The sequence below is a fragment of the Stegodyphus dumicola genome, chromosome 4, assembly GCF_044657685.1.
Source record: "Stegodyphus dumicola isolate Sdum_Otavi_A_Nest chromosome 4, ASM4465768v1".
NCBI classification, from domain to species: Eukaryota; Metazoa; Arthropoda; class Arachnida; order Araneae; family Eresidae; genus Stegodyphus; species Stegodyphus dumicola.
The window spans coordinates 233715222-233737955 of record NC_140771.1 but is presented as its reverse complement, the minus strand read 5'-3'; the positions used below and the strand labels follow the sequence as shown (position 1 = coordinate 233737955).

At 34.3% G+C, this 22734-nt stretch overlaps 1 protein-coding gene across 1 annotated transcript; it reads left to right on the top strand.

The window, feature by feature from the left end:
* The first annotated feature begins 10942 nt into the window (after positions 1-10942).
* LOC118189041 (ocellar opsin-like) lies at positions 10943-21371 on the top strand. The gene is made up of 5 exons (XM_035359576.2): positions 10943-11100; positions 15660-15984; positions 19247-19578; positions 20112-20373; positions 20921-21371. The coding sequence occupies exons 2-5, from the start codon at positions 15682-15684 to the stop codon at positions 21230-21232; spliced, it is 1209 nt and encodes a 402-aa protein (XP_035215467.1). The 5' UTR covers positions 10943-11100; positions 15660-15681; the 3' UTR covers positions 21233-21371.
* Positions 21372-22734: the final 1363 nt, after the last annotated feature.

Here is a 22734-nt window from a genome sequence, read left to right as displayed (position 1 = left end):
CGGGAACTGTTACGTTGAAAAAAAATCAATTAAAAGATGTTTTGAATGTATTTATTTGAACCTTTCTCTTAAATGTACCTCCGAGGACACTGAATAACTGGTGCCAAACAACTAAATTTAAATAAAACTGACATAATATCTGAAATCTTGGAACTGGTGATTGAAGTTAAACTAAATCACATAAATCATCATATTTTTAAAGTAAACTATATTACTTCAAAGCTCAAACTCTTTAAAAACTCTTTAAAAAAGTCGATGTCTCTACACTGAAATGAAATGATATCCTCCCTGGTGCTTTGGTATAAAATCAAAAAGATTATTTTTTCAATATATGCGAAAATGCAATTCATTTTAAAATTCTGCAAGTACTACCTCTCTTCAAAATATGCTATATACTCTGACTTTCCTGAACACTTAAATCTCCATATGATAGCGATCCTAGAGATAGCGATAAAACTATTTTCATTCAAATACAAATACCTAACACCTCAAAACACAGAGGAAGGATAATCCACACAAGTAAGAACTCAATCACCAGTTCAAAAAAATAATAAACCCGACCGTCGCATACTTCAAATACATATAAATAATTAATCCCACAATTACGCCACCGCAATAAATTACCCAGGCTCGTTTTAGAAGGTACATGTTTTCCGTAAGGATCACATGGGGAACATGAAGAGACCACTAAAATAAACATAAAAAATTACAATTAAAACACATTCTTAAGCCCCCTACATCCCTTAGTTAAATATCATTTCAAATAAATTAATTATATTACAAGAAAATTCATCGGGGAACAACGAATTACCAATTTCAGCATAATATATTAGTGTACAATATTTTGTTTGATGCCAAAAAGATATTTGCTTTTCATAATTAAATTTAATTTGGATTTTTAACAACCTTTAAAATCTCACATAATCAAATGCTTCTGCAACATACCAATGCTTAGTCTACAAGTTACAAAACATTTTCAATTACTGTAAGATTTTATAAGTAACCGAATTATCCTTTTCAAGCATAGATTTTTAAAATCATTAAGCGCAATCCAGTTTTTCTATAGCTAAATGTTTAAATACCATCTTTACCAATTAACTTAAGGTAAAATAAAATGACCTTAACTAGATAAAACAATGGTATTAACAATGGCATTACAAAATAGTGGAAAGAAAACTCACATAAGGTCTCCATTACAAAATAGTGGAAAGAAAACTCACATAAGGTCTCCATTACAAATATCCCACTTGATAAGCCTCACCAGAATCAGATATATAGCAGTCTGTGAAGGAGAAAATGCAATTGCTTGTTGCACTTTCCAAATCTAATATTCTTCCGCATTTGTTCTCTTAGCGAAATTCCCTTTATGCCCATCAGTCTCCGAAGAAAAGAATGCAGTTGCATGTTGCACTGTTCAAATCGTATATTCTTTACCCTTGTTATTAGCGACACCTTGAATCTTGCTTCAGAAGCATGTCTTAGCAGCTGGGAAACGCTCGCAGTCACGTTAGCAGTACAAAAGTTCCGAGTTCACTTTAGAAAGTAGCCGATTATAGTTTATTTAGATCATGCGTCGGTAGGACGTTTATATTCAGGAAATAATTTGTCACCAAGACTGATTCGATGGGCCCCTCAACAACTTAACTTAGTTATCTAACACACTCCGGGAAAGCTAAACAAGGTGGCCGATGCGTTTCCAAGAATAAAGTTGTAAGGATCATGTTAATTTTATTAACAATTAAAATTTGAGTTAAACTTTCTTTCCTATCGCCTCTTAATTTCAACTTACCACTTCCGGCCAGAACGTAGTTTTAGAATCACGTTTGAATGCTAATGAGGAAGAGCTGTATTTAACCGCGAAATTCTACTGTCTTAGTGACACAGATACCAGATATTCTGGCTAGCACGCGTCCGTCTTTTAGGCTACTCTCACGGGAGCTATTATTATGTTATGGTATGTTACGTAGAAGTGAGGGGGTCTACCTAATCTTTACCCTAAGCAAGCAGGTATTAGCCCCACAGACTAACTAGAAAACTAACAACATTCTGGCATCATTCGTCGAGTCGTGATGGAAAATGTGACTCCAGTGAGCACTATAAGTACTGCCACCAGCGGCGGTATCAACGGTACTTCTACCTTTCAGCGTTAAATTAGCTCATGTAAAAGGGATTGAATTACATGATATACATTGCGAAATACATAGTTGTGCAGGTGCATATTTTGAAGATGTTATCTATTGTAGTGGGTATACGCAACATGTTTCAAGACATTATATATTGCATTAGAAACAGGCGGTATGTTCCCACGTTACAAATCATTTTTGTAAACATGATCTGTTTATTATCAGAATTAGTTAAGAACTATAAACTTGTTTACAAAGCTTACATTTAAGTACTGTTGTAAAGTTGTGCTGAAACTTTAACAGCTCAATTTTGACGATTCATTATGTGCTGTAACGTATGTTTTTGTGTTAATTGATTTTCAGAAATTACATTATTGTCTAGCAGTACATTGTTATTTGCATGTAAAACTTGATCATGACATTATAAATTGAGGTGGCTAGAAGCAGTTTATTTCTAGTATATAGATCATGCCTACAATCCTGACTTGTTTACATAATTTTTTTTTTTTTTTTTTTTTACAAACAGCTGTCAAAAATAGAAAATATAAAATAATAAAAAAGACATAAATAAATAAGTCTGAAAACAAAAGAAAAAAATAGCTTCATCCGCATACTTATGCGTACTACGTACTTTTAGATATATCTGCATACATTTGCTGATACATTGCCAACTTATTTTTGTCAGTTCATTGTATGCAGTTACGTGTGTTTTTACAATAATTAGTTTACATGAATTACATACTATGATACATTACATTGTTGATACTTTACCAACTGAATCTATTTATTACATGTGTTTACTTATCAGGTAATGTGACCTTATGTTACATAGAAATGTAGGGGTCATATATTATTTACCTGAAGTAAACAGATAGGAGCCCCTTAACCTACTTTTGAGTGACCTATTTTGTGCTTCATATGGATTACGGTGCTTATTTCTTTCCTATAAAGGTACGTCCGCGTACATTATATCTGCATTTTATTGCTTAATTTTGCTATTACTGGAGCATTTCTTTGAAGGCTAAATTACATTACATAGCTCTTGACTTCTAGCAGCCAAAAAGTCAATAACCTTCGTAATTTTATTCCTCAAGTGCTTGTTTTTAACTGCATATCTTGGAAATGGGAATAAATCCTCTTCTTTAGATGAAGGGAATTTGTAAACGGGCAGGAAAATAGATAATGTTCGGGGTAACCCTTTTCATCACAGGCACAGGAATCTGATGAAGAGAGATTTCTTGCATAGAGGTATGTGGAAAAGGGACAGTGCCCCGTGATAAACCACGTGATATGACTGGAGAGAGGGATTGGAGGAGAGTCAACTTTGGGGAAGAGGTTGTAAACTCTTCTGCCTGTATTTGCAGCGTCCCACCATTATTGCCATAAGTCTTTAGTTGTGATCTGTAGTTTTAGTTTGAGGTGAGAAGGTGGTGCTTATTTTCTTTGCATTGATTCCCTGTGCTGTCTCCTTGGCTAATATGTCAGCCTCTTCGTTTCCTTTATGACCAACATGGGCCTTGATCCAGATTATAAAGAAGTGTTGGCCTTGGGCATTTAAGGACTTTATAAGAATTTCCTGAGCTAATGGTGATCTATTATTTGTGTTCGCGAGTACATGCATTGCCGAAAGACAATCTGTATAGATGTAAGTCCTTTGAAAATGATGATGTGTGCTTACGTTGATTGTCTGCAAAATCGCGAACATTTCCGACTGAAATACGCTATTCTCTTTGTCAAGTTGGAACTTGAAGTCTTTTGTCATGGTCACTGAGATATATTTTTAAAGCACATCCTTTTCCGTTGTTTATGCCAGAATCATCAGTGTAGATCTTCGGAAATAATGCTTGGTATTTATTCTGCTTTATGCATAGTGTGCTATTATTTCGGATAGCTGGGTGTCTTTCGTATGGATGGATCGGTGAGGTGTAGGAGCTGGCAGCTACTATCTCATTTTTAATTTTGCAGTCTTTTCTTAGCTGAAGAACTGAAGCCTTTGCATATTCCAGCTCTGCAGCTAAGAACAGGGGGATGCTGCTGGTGAGCTGAAACAGTGCAGCATTTGAGGTTGTTCTGTAAGCTCTCGAATAATTTAAAAGAAAGAGCCTTTGGATGGATTGGAGTTGCTTTGTTTTCTCACCGTCATTGGTGACGCCCATATCGCTGCACCATAACAATGCTAACTTTTCTGTAACAGTGTTATACAACAGCTTTTGTATCTGGGGGTTTAAGCCCCATCCGACACCTTGCATTCTTTTCAGGTTGTTAGCTATACTGGAGGTTTTCTTCTTAATTTGCTGTAGGTGCTCAATGAAGTTAAGTTTATTATCTATTGTAATCCCAAGATATCTTAAGGATTTGACTATTTTGATTTTGTTGTTGTCAATGAGGAATTTCGGTTATCTGGTTATTTTTTTAGAAGGCTTATGAAATATCATGACTTGAGATTTTTCCTGTGACATTGTTAGTTTTTGGTGCTTGCAAAGTTCGTTGAATGTTTCCAGAGTGGTGTTAACATTGGCTTCCAGTACTTGTCTAGAGCTTCCACTGATTACAAAGGCTGCATCATCAGCAAATGCAATGCACTTTGTGTGGTCTGGCCATTGATGTTGTACTATTTTGTTAAATTCCAGAAATCAGCGCTAAGACAAGAGCCTTGCGGACAGCCTCTGTTTTGGTTTCTCTCGATGGTTCTGCTGTTGGTTATTATTATGCTCTTTCTGTTGGAAAAATAGTTCTGAAATACTTTAAATAGGTTCTTCGGGCATTTGATTTCTTGAAGTGTGCCTAATACCTCAGGCCACCAGAGTGAGTCGAAGGCCTTTTTGAGGTCTAGGCATAGTAGAACGGAATGCAGATTTTGGGCTTTGTTGTTAGAAATTTGGATTATTGCTTCGTTGATTGCATGTATTGTGCTTCTGTTGGGTGTGAATCCAAATTGCAAGTTACTGATGCTATTTGATTTTCTCAAATGGTGCCTGAGGCGATTTGCAAGGGCTCTTTCAAAAACTTTTTCCAGCGCTGGGAGAAGGTTTATTGGTCTATATGAGCTCGGATTGGACGCATTTTGAGCTTTCTTGTTGAACAGAATTATCTGTCCTATCTTGAAGCAGGAGGGGAAAATACCATATTGTAGGCATTTGTTTATTAATACCGGGATAAGAGAAGGGAAGTGTTTGTTTATTATTTTTATTATTATGTTATCTATCCCGTCTGGACCTCGAACTTTTTTCTTTGGTAGATTTTTAATAATATTATTAATTTCGAATTCTGTGAAGGGAGCGTTATCTTGTGTGCAAGAAGGTTGGATATTTTCTCTTCTCGATCTTTGCGCTGTTGTATCACCTTCTGCATCGTTGTTTAGAAATACGGGGTCCATAATTTTTTCTATTGCGGTTGTAGTAACATCCTCTGACTCTGAGGTACGTAAAACTGAATGGGGAATTATTATTTGTGAAGGTTTGAAAACTTTGTTTGCGCAGATTTTGTAAATCGGACCATAGGGGTCTTTGCTGTTTGATATGTTATTTTTCCAGCAGTTTATTTTTGCTGATCGAATTTCTTTTTTATAGAAAGCTCTCTGTTTGGCGAAAATTATGTACGCTGGCTGTTCTATCTGCTTCTGTTTTTGCTTGTTTCATTCTTCTCTTTAAAGCTCCGGTTCTATTGCGTTCAGATCGAAATGAGGTTGTCCACCAGTTGACTTTCTTGATATAACTAGGATTTTTAATGTAAAAGGATTTTTCACAGTGTGCTTGAATTGATTTGGTCAGTTTCGTAGTTAAGTCATCTAACTGAACTTCATTAGTGGAACTTTTGAGTTCATTTATTATTAAAGGAACTTCCGTGGAGATTGAATTTACAAATCTTTTGATCCTGTTAGTTGTGGTTTTGAAGCGCTTTGTTGTTATTGCTACAGTCTGTGCGACAAGTGCATATGATATTAATTTGGAGTCTGAAATTACTTCATCTTGCATGACCGTCCAGTTCATGATCCGGTGAGCCAGAGCATTATTTGCAAGCGTTAAGTCGGACCATCCTTTTCCAGAACTTGTTTCGAATGTCAGTGGGGCAGAATCTTCATTTATTAATGCTAGATTGTAACTATTAATAAAATCTTCAACTTCTACTCCCCTTTGTTCAGTACGAGAGTAATCCCATATTTGGTTATGGGCTTTAAAATCTCCTCGAATGATGTGGAGGGAACCGGGGAATCTATTGATCATGTTACCTAGTTGGTATAGGTTTGTAGATAGTTCCTCTGCTGGAGAATTATAGAAGGAAGTGATGAGCAGTTCTTCCTTTGAAGTGTTTAAGGCTATTGTTACTAAATCTTTAGAGGTAAATATTGTTGATGGGGACCAATTCTTGTTGTAGCATATGATAGCTGCTCTTATTTGATTTTCTTTTTCGTCTTGGTGTTGGATTAAATTCCAGCTTGACCGAATAGCGCCAACTTTACCTCTTACGCAATAAGGCTCTTGAATGAGCACTATATCATAATGGTGTTCTGCCAAGAAAAGTTTTTGCAGATGATGCTTGGGCTCTTTGCAAATTAATTTGGAGAATCTTGATTTTAGGTGCATTTTTTTGCTTTATTAGTGTGGTTGAAGGAAGAGGAGTCATTGTTTTGCTGACTCGCTACTCTTTGCTTCCTTACTTTGATGTACCGTAGTCTGTTCTTTCCTTGATCTTTTGTATTTAACGATGGTAGGGAGCTATTATTACGCTCGGATGTACTTTAGGCCCTTGATAGCTTCGTAGTCAAAGACGGAGTTTTGTTAACCTTTAGTTGGAATAACAAAGGGTTATTTCACCCTTCTCACTTGTTGTTTTCTACCTCACGAACCCAAGCGATTATTCGCTTACTAGTTCTTAAGATTCTTGAAATTCAACTGTAACTTAGAAGTACACAGTGGAGAATCCTACAAAGTTAGATGAAGAAAGCAATACAGTAAAGTACGCTATGCTGACACTGAAAATACTCGACTCGCGCGAAACAATTCTAGAAGAATTGAAAAGGGAGTCGGAATTAAAAAATATTTATTATTACCTAAAAGATCCGAATCATTTTGAATACCCGGATATTACGGCAATTAGAAACAGAGCCGAGAAATACGAACTCATTGATGATCTGTTATTTTATTCAAATACTAAAGGTGGCAGGTGACGAAGAACAGGGTCACCTCTGACGTCTACCAGAGGTAAGCAGGTTCATGCCCCTCCTCCTCCACTATCCATCGCTTGTTGAAGAATTTAAGGATTTATGTGAGAAACAGGGCGTTACAGAGGCTATGTGGCTACAAATTTGGGAACAGAGGGTGCAAAAAACATATTGCAAAGCTAGAATATAAAACATAGAACATAAAGCGTAAAAGTAATGCAATGAATAAGCAGTGCAATATAAAACTCCATAAGTAGTAAATAAGTAATAAAATAAATAAATAATGCAATGAAAAAATAGAGCAATATTAAATAAGTAGTGGAATGATAAAGTATATTTAGTAGACAGGCGAGGAAGAGCGGGGACACCTGCCTTCTAAAATAGATAAGCAGGTATACGTTCCACGTGCTCCTCTGGCTAGAGGCAATCTGGATCTCATAGGAGCAACCTTCGAGCGTTTAGACGAATACGAATGCAATGAGTACGTTTAAGTTCGTAGTCCACCTTACATTGTGATACGCATGATCATACTATGTTGCGCTAAACGTTCAGATTGCGCATGGAATGCGCTGCAGCTCTGTATTTCAGAAAGTATGCCCTTTTGTTGACTAAATCGAGGCAGGTCAGAAAGACAAAGTCTTATATTACCTGACAGATGTCCTGTTCGAGGCTTGAAATCGTGATGGTAGTCTGACGTATCTTATCCACAGTACAGTCACACGATTTTGTATTATAAAGAGTCTGTGAGTGTATACATTACTGAGGCACTGACGTGGGTGAGTGGAATTGGTGAGAGGGCATTGAGAGACGTAAAGTGGTCTGGGGAGCCATATACTCCGCAGATGCAGGTTGCAGTTTCGGAAATGCCAAAGCGAAGGAATAAACAGGAAACGGTCCGTGACCCCTAACAAAGTTGATGATTTGGAGGACGGACACGTGTCTTTGAAGGTTAACTTTTGGGAAGAAATCGTTATGTACGTCTCTCGGTATCACTCAAGTCTCATTCTTGTTGCCATTTCAGGGTGGGTTTTTGAAGCAGCTTCTTTTTCAAGTAAGAGAGAGGTGCCGGAATATTGATTTCATCTGCGTTTATGTTGTTAACTTGCCTCTTTAGCAAGTTTCTCGGCTGATTCATTCCCTATCAGACCTGCGCATGCTCTGACCCATACCAGTTGCATGTATTTATGCGCACTGCTTTTCAGAAGATTCTTTATGTTGACAATGAGCGGAGAGGAGTGGTTATTATTTACGACTGCCAGAAGAATGGACATCCTGTCTGAGTAAAGTGATGAAAAGACATGGCGAAGCCAAAGCTTATTCATTAACCGTTATTCTACCTAGAAAATACTGTTCCAGGATTGTAGATAACCCTTCCAAGTGTGAGTCGTATGTGCACAGTCGAAAAGTACAATGGCGATACCTGCTCCATCGAAGGCATTAGAGCCATCTTTACGGATGTAAAGATGGTAAGGTCTGCTCCTTGTATGTGTTGGTGGTGTCGATTGTTGTTGATCTCATCATGTGCTCAACCTGGGCGCGTGAGTAAGGCATTCATATATTACTGGGCTGAATCTTACACTATGGAAACTGGCATCACAGCTTAAGGCATTCATACTATACTGGGCTGAATCTTACATTATGGAAACTGGCATTAAATCTTAGCTGAATGATCATGGTGTAGACAGCCTCGCGTTCTCGAATATGGAGGGGGATCAGCCCTGCGATGAAAATGGCGGCTTTTATGGCTGTTGTCCTGTACGCCTTGCACAGGTTCAGAGCAAACGGCCTTTGGATTATGAGGAGTTGTTTTTGTATTCAGCCCCTCACTGGCTGAGCCCACAGAGAAGCTACATAAAGGATGATGTCAATAACAGTGTTGTAGAGAATTTTGCGAATGCGGGAGTTATGTTCCCATATCGCGTTTAGAAATTGAAGAGCCTTCCATGCTACGGCTTCAGTTTAAACTGTTAAGTAATGTGAGTGAGGGATCTATGTGAGTTCTTTATTCCATGTACGACCCAAGAATTTTCATTTTGGGACAATCTTGATGCTCTTACCTTCAAGCTTGATGCTCTTACCTTCAAGCTTGATGCACTAAGAGAGTAGGAGAGGTGAACAACCGAAGAGAGGCCTAGGAAAGTTACAGCAACAGAGCCAAACTACAAAGAGGAGCCGACATCGAGATTACTAAGGACCAAACGGCAAGCGGAACAAGTCTTCGAGAGTCCAAGTCAACCAAGGAAATTTCAACATTCCTGTCTGCCTGAAATACGGAAGAGAGGACCACCGGGGAATTATACGTCCAGCCAACGAAAGCTGAGCCTGTGGAAAATTGTCAATATCTATGAAAAGTGCCAAGGCTTCGTGAACGGATGAAAAAGTGGAAGGATGAGAACTACGGAGTTGGATGAGAACCAGCGCCGCCAAAAGTTCTAAATACGCCAGATATACTCCTAACCCACATGGAACGACTTCGTGACAAGAAGAATATGAAGGATTAGAGAGAACAAAAAGATAACTGTAATTTTAATTTTTCCTTACTATGTTTCAGTTAGTTGATGGACTCTTTTTGAATTTTGGTCTCAATTGAAGTTATTTTAGTTCTGTAAAGAACAAGAAGCTCGGAAGTTTGCGATCTATCACACAGCTTTTAATTTTACACTAAAGCACACATATTAAATCTTCTGCATCAAATTTTGCAAAATCTTTGTATAACTCATGAAAGAAAGTTTTGAAAACTTTCAATATTAACTAACGTTTATCAGGCAATTATTTTGAAAAACCTTTTGGTAACATTGTGAGGTTGTCTTGCTAATAAGTTCACTTATATACCTAAATATATCTAATTAAGTTCTAATATTTACCTAAATACCAATATACCTAAATAAGTTCTATTTTAAGACGAAGGAATTTTAAAACGTTACTTTAGGGCGTAGAGAATACAGCTGAATATTGGCTTCCCCGCTGTCTTAGTTAACTGAAAGAAGATTTTAATAACTTTTTGAAGACAATTATCTAATTCTGATCGAAGAAAAATGACAGCAGGACTAGCAGAGACTTTCCTATTGTTTTTGATATAAATAACTGTAAGACACTCATGTTTAGAAGTCTATAGGCCATGCCAGAAATTTTAAAAATATTTGAAATGCTTTCTAAATCAGTCTGGTGGATGCTGTAGTGAATCTTATTTTCACCCAGTATGGTGAAGAAGAATATACAAATAAACGATACATAAATTTAATATATAAAAGCTATATAATTGCGGCATATAAGTCTGTTTATAAATATATATACAAGCATAAAGTATATAAGCCTGTCTATGAAAACGTATTTGTACGTTTTTTTTATTGTGTTGTCCTCTCAAAAGCCTAAATAAAAGTGGGCATTCAAATTTACATGAAATCTAAAAGTTTAAAATACACAAGAACGATATGTATATGTTTACATAATAGATTTTTCGTCTGATCTATGGTTCATATTCTATTTTTTTGATAACGTACTTTTGAAAATGATGAAAAAAAGGAAATTAGTTGATGATCATGGTTCTATCTGAAAGAAAAGTTAGAAAGCCTTAGAAGAAGTGAAGCCTTGCAACTGCTTATCTTTTAAGACAAGGTTTAACGGCTTAGCTTATTTGATTAAGAAATTAGGTTCACAGTTCGAGATGAGTATAAAATGGTCGAGTAAATCTGAGGAGTTCGCATTCGTGCAAAGCAAAGCGGTTCCTTGTGGTTCTGTTGGCTAGCATTTTTTGCAGGAGATTCACAGCGCTACTTGCGGGTGACTCTTGTAGATTTCAGAAACTCCGAGTTTCAGGTAAGTTCTTTCTTTTAATGGTATTCGACTGGGAGTAGGTTGTCATTGGTTTAATATACTTGCTAATAATATACGAAAGATTAGAGAGCACGAAAGCTTCTTTGTCTGTCCCATTAAGCATATGAACAGAATATTCTCCTTAGTTGCTGAATTTAAAATTAAAATTTTATTTACCATAAGAAAGAAATTTGGTGATTAATTCCTAAATTAAAAAGATTGTTGGTGATGTGAAATAAAACTTTAAACTTGTATTTGATCTAAAATCCACCTTCTGCAGTTAAATCTTATTCTTTTTGGTTCATACTAAAATTTGATTTTTAAAATATTTTTTAAAATCATTATAGGCTAAAGATGCACGTAATTTTCCTGCATTAATAATTCTGATTGATAAATTTTTTCCCTTTAATTCTATATGTTAGGAAGAGACTAGATGATTCTATCAACATTTTCATTTTCATAAAAGGCTGACTACTTCAGCTCCTAGCTCTTTAATTAGTTACACTTTTATAATATACGGCTTTGAAATAAGAAAATAAAGAAATATGCAAAGTGCATAATCAGTTATTATAAGTTAGTTATTGGTAACGGTACCAATAATCAGTCTCTTTTTTTAATGGATCTGATTTAAACAGAATTAAGAATGCTTACTTCCCTGTATCGCTATAAGCATATAATTCTTTACAGCCGAAAAGTCAGCATCATATGTGAAAAAAAGTATGCTGTTGGAAGTCTCCTTATGATGTCTTAAAGTTTCATATATAAAATGTAATTAATTTAATTTCGTTTAAGATGCACCTCTAAATGCATTTTTATTGCTGCCATTTTTCGATTCGGTAGTTAGAAGTATCGTCTGTCATATCGTCGGGCCTGTGTTCATATCTTGGAAAAGGCAAGAATGACTGTAAATGCATAGTGGTGTGGGAGTATAAGACCACTGAAGTCTCCTAGACGTAAATGTCGGTGAAGTCTCCTAGACGTAAATGTTTCTGAAGTCTCCTAGACAGGTTGGTGCAAAGAGGGTAAAAGACTCATATATTTAGTTTCTCGGAGAAGCTTTCCATCAAAAGCAATCAACAACAGAAGGGAATTTGGAAAAATAGTCTTGTCATTCACTAGGTGGCAAAGATCTTGGCCAAGGATACACGCTCTCTTCATTTCGAACACGATTTGAGTACAATAAATCAGAATAAGCAAGAATACTACAGCACGGAATTTTATTAACATGCTCACTTAACATTTTCCCTGTTGAAATACGTTCTAGCTTCCAGATAATTTATATTTATTTCAGAGGAATTAAGAAAGAAAATGATAATAACTAGTTCAGGTTTTAATTTAAGAAGCATATTTCAGTAAATTAACAAAGGTAGACGAAAAACGGGAGGAAAATTTAATACGAAATACAATCAATACAAAGTAAAATATTACTTTTTAAGACTAAACGCTAATGACTTTGCTCTTTACCTCTTCTTTACTGGAGAATGATTGACTAAATTGGCTATTATAAATTAATGGGCGGAAAGCAAAATGAAAATAATATATATATATATAAAAAGAATTATAAACGTTTAACGTATAGATTACATTCTGATGATTACTAGGTTGAGAACTCTCATGTCAAAGCAAAACACATCGTGTTCACCTAACTATTATATAACTGCTTTTTATCTTTCTTCATTTTTTTTTCTTTTTTTTCCTTCTTTAGTTTTTTTTTTTTTTTTTTTTTCGGGGTAGGGAATAATATGGCAAAGAATCTGAGGGTTATCTACTCCTATTCGTGGAGGGTGGAGGATTTTCTAAGCAACAATGACTCTTATTTACCTCACACAAGAAAAATCGGGAAGAACTCATGGTGCTAACCGGGTCACTGGGATTTAAACCCATGTCGAATTTCGTTTAGTACTTACTTATCGGTCTATGCTACTACCAGTACTGAACAATTTTAAGCACTCGGCCACTGACGGGCAATACAGAATAGTTTCAGGGTAATTATTGCTACAAAAACTTGTAGCGTTGCGTGCCTCCAACTTGCACGCAACCAAGAGGTGACTGTGAAAACTGGATAAAAGACAGAGTCTTGTTAAGGGTTTAAGTCCCTTTTTATTCAACGTAATAAATTACAAGTGCGTGCTCTTGACGCTCACAAACTGCGCCAACTCGGCGGTCAAATAAAAATAATAACCTGAAAAGAAACTAAAGACAAGACTCTAACTACGAGGCTCTCTAAAAGTAACTAACTCACCGCGTTTTACAATACCGCTGCTAATTCAGCAAACTTGAAGATCACTTGAACGATTAACACTACTTCCAGGCAAGCACACAGGCCGAAACGCGGGGTTCTTCAATTTCTGGCCAACTGCCTCCGCGCTCGTGAAGTAAGAATATCACACCTCGAACTCGTTTCCTTTCTATTTAAATCAGAATACTTCCGCTGATAATTTGAATCCTTGCGCGTTCTACTAAAATTTACATACTCTGGCATTGGCAGTTCCAGGGGAAAGTAAGGCTTGACAGGAAAGATAGTTTAAACTTAATAAATGTTAGTTAAAATAAATATAAACCCTACAAACTCATTAATTGTTTACTGACCGTAAATAGAATAAGCGTAGGTATGCAAAAACTTATTTTGCTAAAATTTTGTTGTAAGTATCTATTTTTCGGCCATGCATTGGATTTTACCATTTTTAGAGCATCCTCATAGTGCCCAGCATCAATACTGTATCTAACGATTGCGAAATAGCAGCGATATATTTCATTAACCGTTCGATAAAAGTACCATCGTAAAAGCAAGGTATGTATCAGTGCGTATCAAACCCATTTCTAAAAGTATTATACCCCAAGTGAAACTCTTTTTCAGACTGAGATTCTGTTAAGAAACCGACAGAGGAGCTATAACAGTCCCCCTCGGAGAAAGGCTTTTACCATTAATTTACTTTTACCATAATTACCAAAAAATTTAATTCACTTACAGGCTTAAAAAATTGAAATCGTTTTAACTTCTTTAAAATGAAATTAATTAAACCTTGTAAAAAATCATTTAATAAATAACAGGCAAATGTTAATTTAAACCAATGTAATCTAAGTTTAACAATCATTCACTTCTTTCAATAAAGGCACATTTTATGCCAAAATATTCAGGCTTAATCATGCAAAAGTTAACAAATTATAAAGTTTCTTTTGATTATTTTACATTATATTGTAATAGCTTATAAGTTAGCTAAGATAAAAAAAATGTGTGTAGGTACAGAAATTTATTCTGCAGTTAACGCAGTCTTAAAACTATTATTAGATTATCATAACTACGAGTAAAATAATGAATCGTAAAAGTGTACCAGGTGTGATAATTTTCCTGCCAGTGGTTCTAAGAATTAGGTAAGGATTCTTTTAAGACAGAAGAACTAAAAAATACTAGTGTAACATAATAATTTTTGACTAAGAAAATATTATAGTAAAAGAAGAGTTAACTCATTTATTACAAAACTACCTTCTTTTGATCCTGTATTAAATAATAATAATAAAAAAACACGACGTAAGAAGCTGTGTATAATGTCAAACGATAGAAATCTAATATTCCTTCTTTACACGATTAGAAACGTATTTCTCTATCCCATTTTCAAAATTTTCCCCGTTTTCTTTAACAGTCGAATGATTTTCCAAATTTCCTTTGGTTGTAAAGTACCCCTATAAGGTATCGAAATAGAAATTTAAAAAAAAAAAAGAAAAAACTATTTTATAAAAATTCTTATATTTGATGAAATTTACCATCTCCTTCCCCATTGTAGTGGGGAAAATAACCAAATGTTAAAAACAGAATTCACGGGGAAAGAATTACAGAAATGAATAATTTCGAACACACGAAATATTATCACAAGGGTTCTCAACTAAGGCGGGAACTCACCCTTAGTTTCAGAAAGAAACGCAGTCAGCCTTTTATTTAACTGTTACATTTACGGCAAAGCACTGGAGGGCTCTGTTTTTTATCGCTTAATTTTGAAACACATTAAACAATAATCTAAATCTAAAAAATACGTATTTATTTTACGAATTTAAGAAAGGGGAGGGAAATGATCTAGCAATGTTGAAAGGGATGCATCGGCAATTAAAACAAGATGAGAACCATTGCATTATCAAAAGCGAAAGAAATGAAAATTTTACAGTATGGAAGGAGAAGAGTCCAAAGAGTTTATTGTTTGGTAATAATGAACATTATAAAAAAATTAAGAAGGATTAACTGATATGTTAAGTTGAGCAATAATCATTAGAAGAATAACTTGAAGGACAAATTATAGTCACTGGAACCTAAAACTTATGATCATAAACTCTTTGCTAATTTATTCACATTTTCTTTTTCAATTTTTAACTGAAAAACTACACAATCAACTGATGAATTAAATTATTTTATTACAGCACGCAAAATTTTATTTCCTAAACGTTTGAGTTCTTGTTTCCATGTTATGCTTCTTTACAGATTTTAAAATAAGCTTTATTCAATTAAATAAATTTTAAAAAGTTGTCAAGCTTTTAGATGTTTCTAAGCTAAATATAGTTGTTTTCCTTTGCAGCAGTGATTTACTTCCTTCAGACATGTCTTCCCAGGTGATGAACAGTGCCTTCATGGCTCCTCGCGGAATGCTTGGTGCCCCAGCCCCAGTCCATCTAAGTGCTCCAGTGCCTTCTTATGATGGTGCATTCTATCCTTACCAGAGGAATGCCACCGTCGTCGACACTGTGTCTAGCGACATCTTACATATGGTACACGAGCACTGGTATCAGTTTCCACCTCTGAACCCCCTGTGGCACAGCCTTTTAGGTTTGGCTATGATCGTTTTGGGAATCATCAGTGTTATTGGCAATGGGATGGTTATCTATCTCATGACAACAACTAAGGTAAGAATACTACAGTCACGGCGAATGTTACTTGAAATTTTTTCCATCTTAATTTTATTGTAGGTGAAAATGGGCTTTGCCAGCTCATATATTTAATAAGAAATGAGAAGTTTGAGAGTAATCGAAACAGTTTCATCTCAGGTTTTCCAAATTCTACAATGTTCGCAGTTACAGTTTTGATTCCAAAGAAATGTATTTTACCCATAAAATGTGAAAATTTGATATTTCGGCAGTGATTTTAAGAATACTGAAAAATCCACCGATTTCTATTAGTACAGGAAACAGTATTAGTAATGCTATGAGAATATATGTATTACTCTAAAGAGGCAGATATGTTTAATAAAGTGCATATATGTATATGTATATATATATACTTTTAGATATTTTGAAGAGAGCTGACAAATTTTGAAAATATTCAACTGAATTAAATAAAAATAAAATTTAAAATTATTTTTGTCTCTTAATATCAACAGTGCATAGCACACGAATATTATAAACGAAGAAGCTGTCTCAAGAAATCTGTTCTATGAGTGTAGAAGAGCAATACCCTTTTTCAATTAATGAAATTCCCCAAATAATACCTTTATTCGCTTATCTGCAAGTGCTAATCTCAAAAACGAATCCTCAGAATTTTATAAATAAAATTAGAAAGAATAATTTGCGGTGAATTTATTGAAGTATGGAAAATTGTTAATAACTCGAGTGTTTTATCACAGTCTTCGTTTTATTTGAGACTTAGATATCCACGCGATTTCAGAAATCTGCAGTTAAACGCTTCTGCAAATATTTTAATGCTACATTCATTAGAACTTACAACACTTGCAGTTAATATAAACTTAACATTTTAAAAAATTAAACTGATATGAATTCCCACACTCCTATTATTTAGTCTGATACTGCAAATTTACCATGCTTTATAATATCTGAATTATTACCATTTTTTACAAATAAACTTTAATTTAAACTAAATTCAAGAATTTCATTAAAAATTTTTCTTTTCTGAATACATTTTCTCTTCCTTAAAGTTTATGTGTAAGAAGATGAGAACGAAGTTAAAATATAGAAATAACCTTAGGATATACCTTAAATATATATCTAAAACAACATCTATTTGAACTTAGTAATAATAAAAATCATATGATATCGTTATGAGCTTGAAAATGAAGAAAGTGTTTTAACATAGACAAACTAAAATACTCTGTTTAAGTAGGGACATAAGCAAAAGCTTAAACGACCTTGCTAATACTATCAGTCAGGATACGTAAGCTTATATACTGTATTAGAATTACAATTTTACCTTAAGTAAGACTTGCTGAGTTTGCTGACAAGGATCTTCATAATCGTCAAACTGTTGTGTATGACTCATACTAGACGTAGCGAAAGCATTAGACGGCGTCTAGCATGACTATTTTACAAATTAATAAACCGGAAATTTCATACAGAAATCATACTTCAAATTATTTCCTTCATTAAAAATAGGACATTTACAGTTAGTATTGGTAAAGTAGAATCAGATTTAAGAGAAACTAGAGCTGGAGTTCCACAGGGCCTATTCTCTTATCTTAGGCCCTATTCTCTACCTCTTCTACATGATGGACTTTCCCAAACCAGTAAACTATTTAAAGTATTTTAAGGGCCGATGATGCCGCCTTCGTAGTCAATTTAGCAAACGCAAACCATGCGTTCCAAAAGCTCCAAGAGTTAGTACCAATAACTGAAGACTGCACAAAACGGAGAATATACATCAATGCCTATAAATCTCAGCTGCTACTTATTGTAGAAAGCACATGAATATATTATCTAGGAAAAACCTCATTCTTTTTGATGAAATTATTCCAAAAGTTCGCAAAACCAATTATCCTCGTATCACTTTCAATAGCTAACTTAATTGGAAGGATCACATCGAAAATTTTAAGAATAAAGCAACAACAGTCGTCAACTGTCTTTTTCCAATTATTGGTAATTATTCCAAATTAAACCTAAGAAAGAAAATCTCATTTTTATCTCAACTGTGGGTCCAGCCATTATATATGCTTCATCGACTTGGATAATTGATACCGAAAAAGACCTTCTCAAACTCCAAGAAGTGCAAAGAAAGTATTTACGCATCATTACTAACGCGCACTTCTACATGCGCAATCTAAGATTGCACGAGGACCTCACTATTGACATTATTGATAGGTTTTCTCAACAAAATCAATAGAAATTTCTCCAAAAATGCTGCTGCTAGTAACCATCTCATGAATTTTTTAACTTGTTTAAATGCGAAATTTCTGAAGAGCATAAAGAATTGTGTCCTTATGCTGCACATCTCCCAAGAGATTTAAATTTTTCAACATAAACTCTACACATGCACTCCTATATTTGTGTATATTGCATATAGTTATTTTTTCCCTCTATTTGAATTTTCTGTTTATATTTTGTGTATTTCTTTGTTTATTACTATGATCTCATATTCCAATCCATCAGGACTCTAGTTGGATCTCCCAAACCAAGGAGGAAATAGTCTCCCGTCTTCCACATTTGTTAAATTTTCTCTTCTGGAAATTACACTTGATATATTTTAACGTGGCATGACTTTAGGACAACAATTTTACTGAGTCGGTCCCATTACGAAATTCACAATATCTCGTCATAACGTTACCGATACCGATACAACTATACTTCATAGTCGGGCATGTCTCGGACTTGAAAATTAAAAATCAACTAAACGTGTCGTGGGCTTCAAGCCTAACTTTTGCTATAAAAATGTATATAGTATATCACTCATATTTTGGGCTAACGTACTTCACGTACACAAATGCATACTTGAAAGGAATTTCGAATTTGACGTAAAATTTTCTAATTACATATTTACTACTAAAATAGTTAAATAAACATAGTATTTAAATTTTTGGTGGAAGTAAAAAAAAAGGCTAATTTATTACGGTGTATTTGTTAAAAAAAACTCACAAATTGAAACTTCAAGCTAAATATATACAGGTGAAATTAAATATAGGGCTCAACGAGTATATTTTACATTTTACTATCACATGCGTAGAATATTCATGCGAAAGAAATAATTTTCTATAATAATTAGCATTCACAGTCATTACTATTACCATCAAATATGCACTTTAAAAATGATAATTTGTGAAAGAATTTAATATTTAATGAACATAAATTAAGATTAGAAATTTCTATAATTCGTATCTTAAACCCTTATTATTTTGCTAGTGTAAAGAGTTGTTTCATAATTTTAACATTGTTTAATTTTTTGCAGAGCCTCAAGACACCAACAAACATGTTAATTGTAAATCTTGCTTTCTCGGATTTCTCAATGATGGCCTTCATGATGCCCACTATGGCCGCTAACTGTTTCGCCGAAACGTGGGTCTTGGGACCACTTATGTGCGAAATATACGGGATGGCTGGCAGTCTTTTCGGCTGCGTTTCCATCTGGACCATGGTAATGATCGCATTCGACAGATACAACGTCATCGTCAGAGGTATGTCTGCAGATCCTTTAACTAGCAAGAAAGCAGCAATTCAGATCCTTTTAGTGTGGACCTGGTCAGCTGTATGGACTCTTCTTCCGATGTTCGGCTGGAACAAGTACGCTAACTATATTTTTGTAACAGCAATAAAGTGTATGAAAACACAATTTATGGACAATTCTTAATCTTAAACATGATAAAGAGTTGTTTGGTGGAAAATTTTAATTTTAAAAGCAAATCAATATTCCAAATTATAACAAGTATCTTCACAAGTACTACTTGTCCAGGAGCGGTCAAGTGTCTGATGATACCAAATTTTATAAAATGTTCAGATTAATCGGAATTAATTTGAAGAAAAAGAGTAACAGTCCTCTAAATAATTAAAGACACTTTTCAGATATCTCGCCTTAATCTGTAAGATGTTCAGATATGAAGGCCCCATTTCCTGCTTAGCTAATATTGAGATACTTAACACTTCGCGTGGTGTATCTATCATTTGGGAAACTTAACTTCTATTCCACACAGTGTAATATTTTATCATTAGTTAAAGCTACTAATAACATTAACTACATAATTTGTTACTAAACATTTCATTATAAGAAAAACTTGAAATAGCAGATTTTTTAACTGATTTCCTTTCATTTGTGGCAGGTATGTCCCCGAAGGTAACATGACTAGCTGTACCATCGATTACTTAACGAAAGACTGGTCATCATCTTCATATGTTATCTTCTATGCCCTTGCTGTTTACTTTATACCTTTATTTACCTTGATCTACAACTACACATTCATCGTTCGTTCTGTCGCAGAACACGAGGAGCAACTCAGAGAACAAGCTAAAAAGATGAACGTTTCATCTCTCAGAGCTAATTCGGATCAGCAAAAGCAGTCCGCTGAATGCAGACTTGCCAAGGTATGCAAACTACTTTTTTAACTATATTTTACAAATATGTGTATTTAGAATACAGAATTGAACATAACGTATTAACGAATAATGCAAGAGAATAACATAACGTATTGACGAAATTACAGTCTTATTTCAGTGGTAAGTATCTTATATAAAAAAAATCAACTTATAAACTTCTACAAAGTAAGCATTGCTCTAGTACTTCCCACTTAAATTTGTTTCTTGTGAGCCAATAGTTGAATGTAATGCCAAAATGCTTTATAAAAAATAAGTTACGTCATATAGATTGTCCTACTTTCCGCAAAACTTTTTTTTTTTCATATTTTAGTTTCAAATGCAGGCAGAAGTGTAACCTTAGTTAAATCTTAAATATCATAGCAGACTTAAAACGCTATTATTAATATGTGAAGCTTCTTTTTTTAATGACGATAATCCAAAATGAAAACATTCTTTTCATTCATTATTCCTCAGTACTAAACCCAGTTTTTATACATATGCTAACTTTTAGAAGAGTGAATATTACACATTTGAGTTTGTTTGTTGTTTTTAATAGATTGCCTTGATGACTGTCGGATTGTGGTTCATTGCATGGACCCCATACCTCAGCATTGCATGGAGCGGTGTTTTCAGTTCAGGAAAGCGCCTTACTCCTTTAGCCACCATCTGGGGAGCTGTATTTGCCAAGGCAGTTGCAGTCTACAACCCCATCGTTTATGGTATAAGCCATCCCAAATACAGAGCAGCTTTGCACCAGAAATTCCCAAGTCTCGCATGCACTACAGACAGCGGTGACCATGGAAGTGACACCAGGTCTGACACCACAGTCGCTTCCGATGAGAAACCGCCAAAAGGTTCAGAAGCATAATTTTTTTAAAAACTAAATCTTTCTGTTTCAAGCCTGTAAAGTTGTACGCTTTGCAACTTTTTCTAAATGGTTTATTCCATTTTATAGACTTGTAGAAGTATTGCTGAAATTCTGCATTAATAAAGCTGCCTTCATTATTTTTGTTTTTGATTTCTTTGTTCAGATTTGTCATATTTGTTTTAAAGACATATTTATAATTAAATATCACTTGTCATGAATACTGGATCAGGGAGTAATAATAAAATGGGTATGATAATTCTACAAGAACCAATGCGTAAAATGTTGAATATAAAATTTCTGCTCCAATTACATAAAACAACGAATTTCTTGACTACGAAAATGTGAAATGATCCCCCTCTGTTTCATCATGCGCTAAACGCATTCTCTAGAGACTAACGTGATACTTGTAAAGTAATAAGAAATACCTGCATGCATTTTCAATTATAAGAAACAGCGAATCCTTATGAATATTTCTTTACGAGTAAACTAAATTAACTATTAAATGCGCGCTTGCTTAACCTATCTATCTTTGCTTCAGAAGACTTCTGATTTTCGCACTTAACTGAAAGTATAAAACTCCAAAAGATGCAGACAGTTGGAGAGAAATTATTTAATCTAGTTCTGCTTAATATAATAATATGGATTGCTAAATATTGTAATCGACTACTGTGCATTAGAATTACAGTAAAATTTACAAATCTGTTCAGTATAATTTCATCTTAATCCCATATGTCAATTACTCTATCAAATGAATAAAGCTAAATCTTAATATGTTATAATATCATTAAAAACAAAACAAGTAACATTATGAAATATGAAATGAAATCGCTAATGGTAACCACTTACATAAACCTCCACTGGTGAATGTGACTAATGCTTTTGAAATGCAAATATAATATAGGCGTTGAGTATCAATCCTCCAAGTCGACCATCTCCACTGAAGGTACATATCATATAAAACCTGGATTAAGGTTTAGTGATTTTAATTATCTAACTTAACTTCGGAAACTTTTAAAATTATTATACTTTATGGAATTCATTAATACTAAGAAACACTGAGATTTTGTTACACGTCCAAAGAGAATTTTTCTCCCATATAAATTTCATAATTAATAAATTCCAAATGAATTAAAACAAGTTCTAAAGAAATATCGAATTTCCTGCCATATATTATGTTCAGCCTTATTGAACAGACCATGGACAAAAATTTTAAAACGAGAGTTAACCAATTGTTAAGATTAAAATATTTTTGATAGTTTGTTGAGAGAAGAATAAGGGAAAAAATAATAATCTGAATTTATTCGTTGCACGAAATGTTTTCTTTTCGCTAGTATGATTTATGTTCTTACTAGTAAGCTCCGATTCTATAACGAATAGAGTAATGCTGTAAGGATCTTAAGTTTTACTAACGTTTATTTTATTTTAAATCTTTACTATCACTTCTTATTTTCTACTTCCGGCCAGAATTAAAAGCTTTAACTTATTTATGCAAATTTGTCTTG

What these genes read in the sequence shown, in the direction of transcription:
- LOC118189041 (XM_035359576.2), top strand. Translation starts at nt 15,682, where the DNA reads ATGTCTTCCCAGGTGATGAACAGTGCCTTCATGGCTCCTCGCGGAATG. An exon ending in ATCTCATGACAACAACTAAG is followed by an intron (nt 15,985 to 19,246) that starts GTAAGAATACTA and finishes AATTTTTTGCAG; the next exon opens with AGCCTCAAGACACCAACAAA. An exon ending in CCGATGTTCGGCTGGAACAA is followed by an intron (nt 19,579 to 20,111) that starts GTACGCTAACTA and finishes CATTTGTGGCAG; the next exon opens with GTATGTCCCCGAAGGTAACA.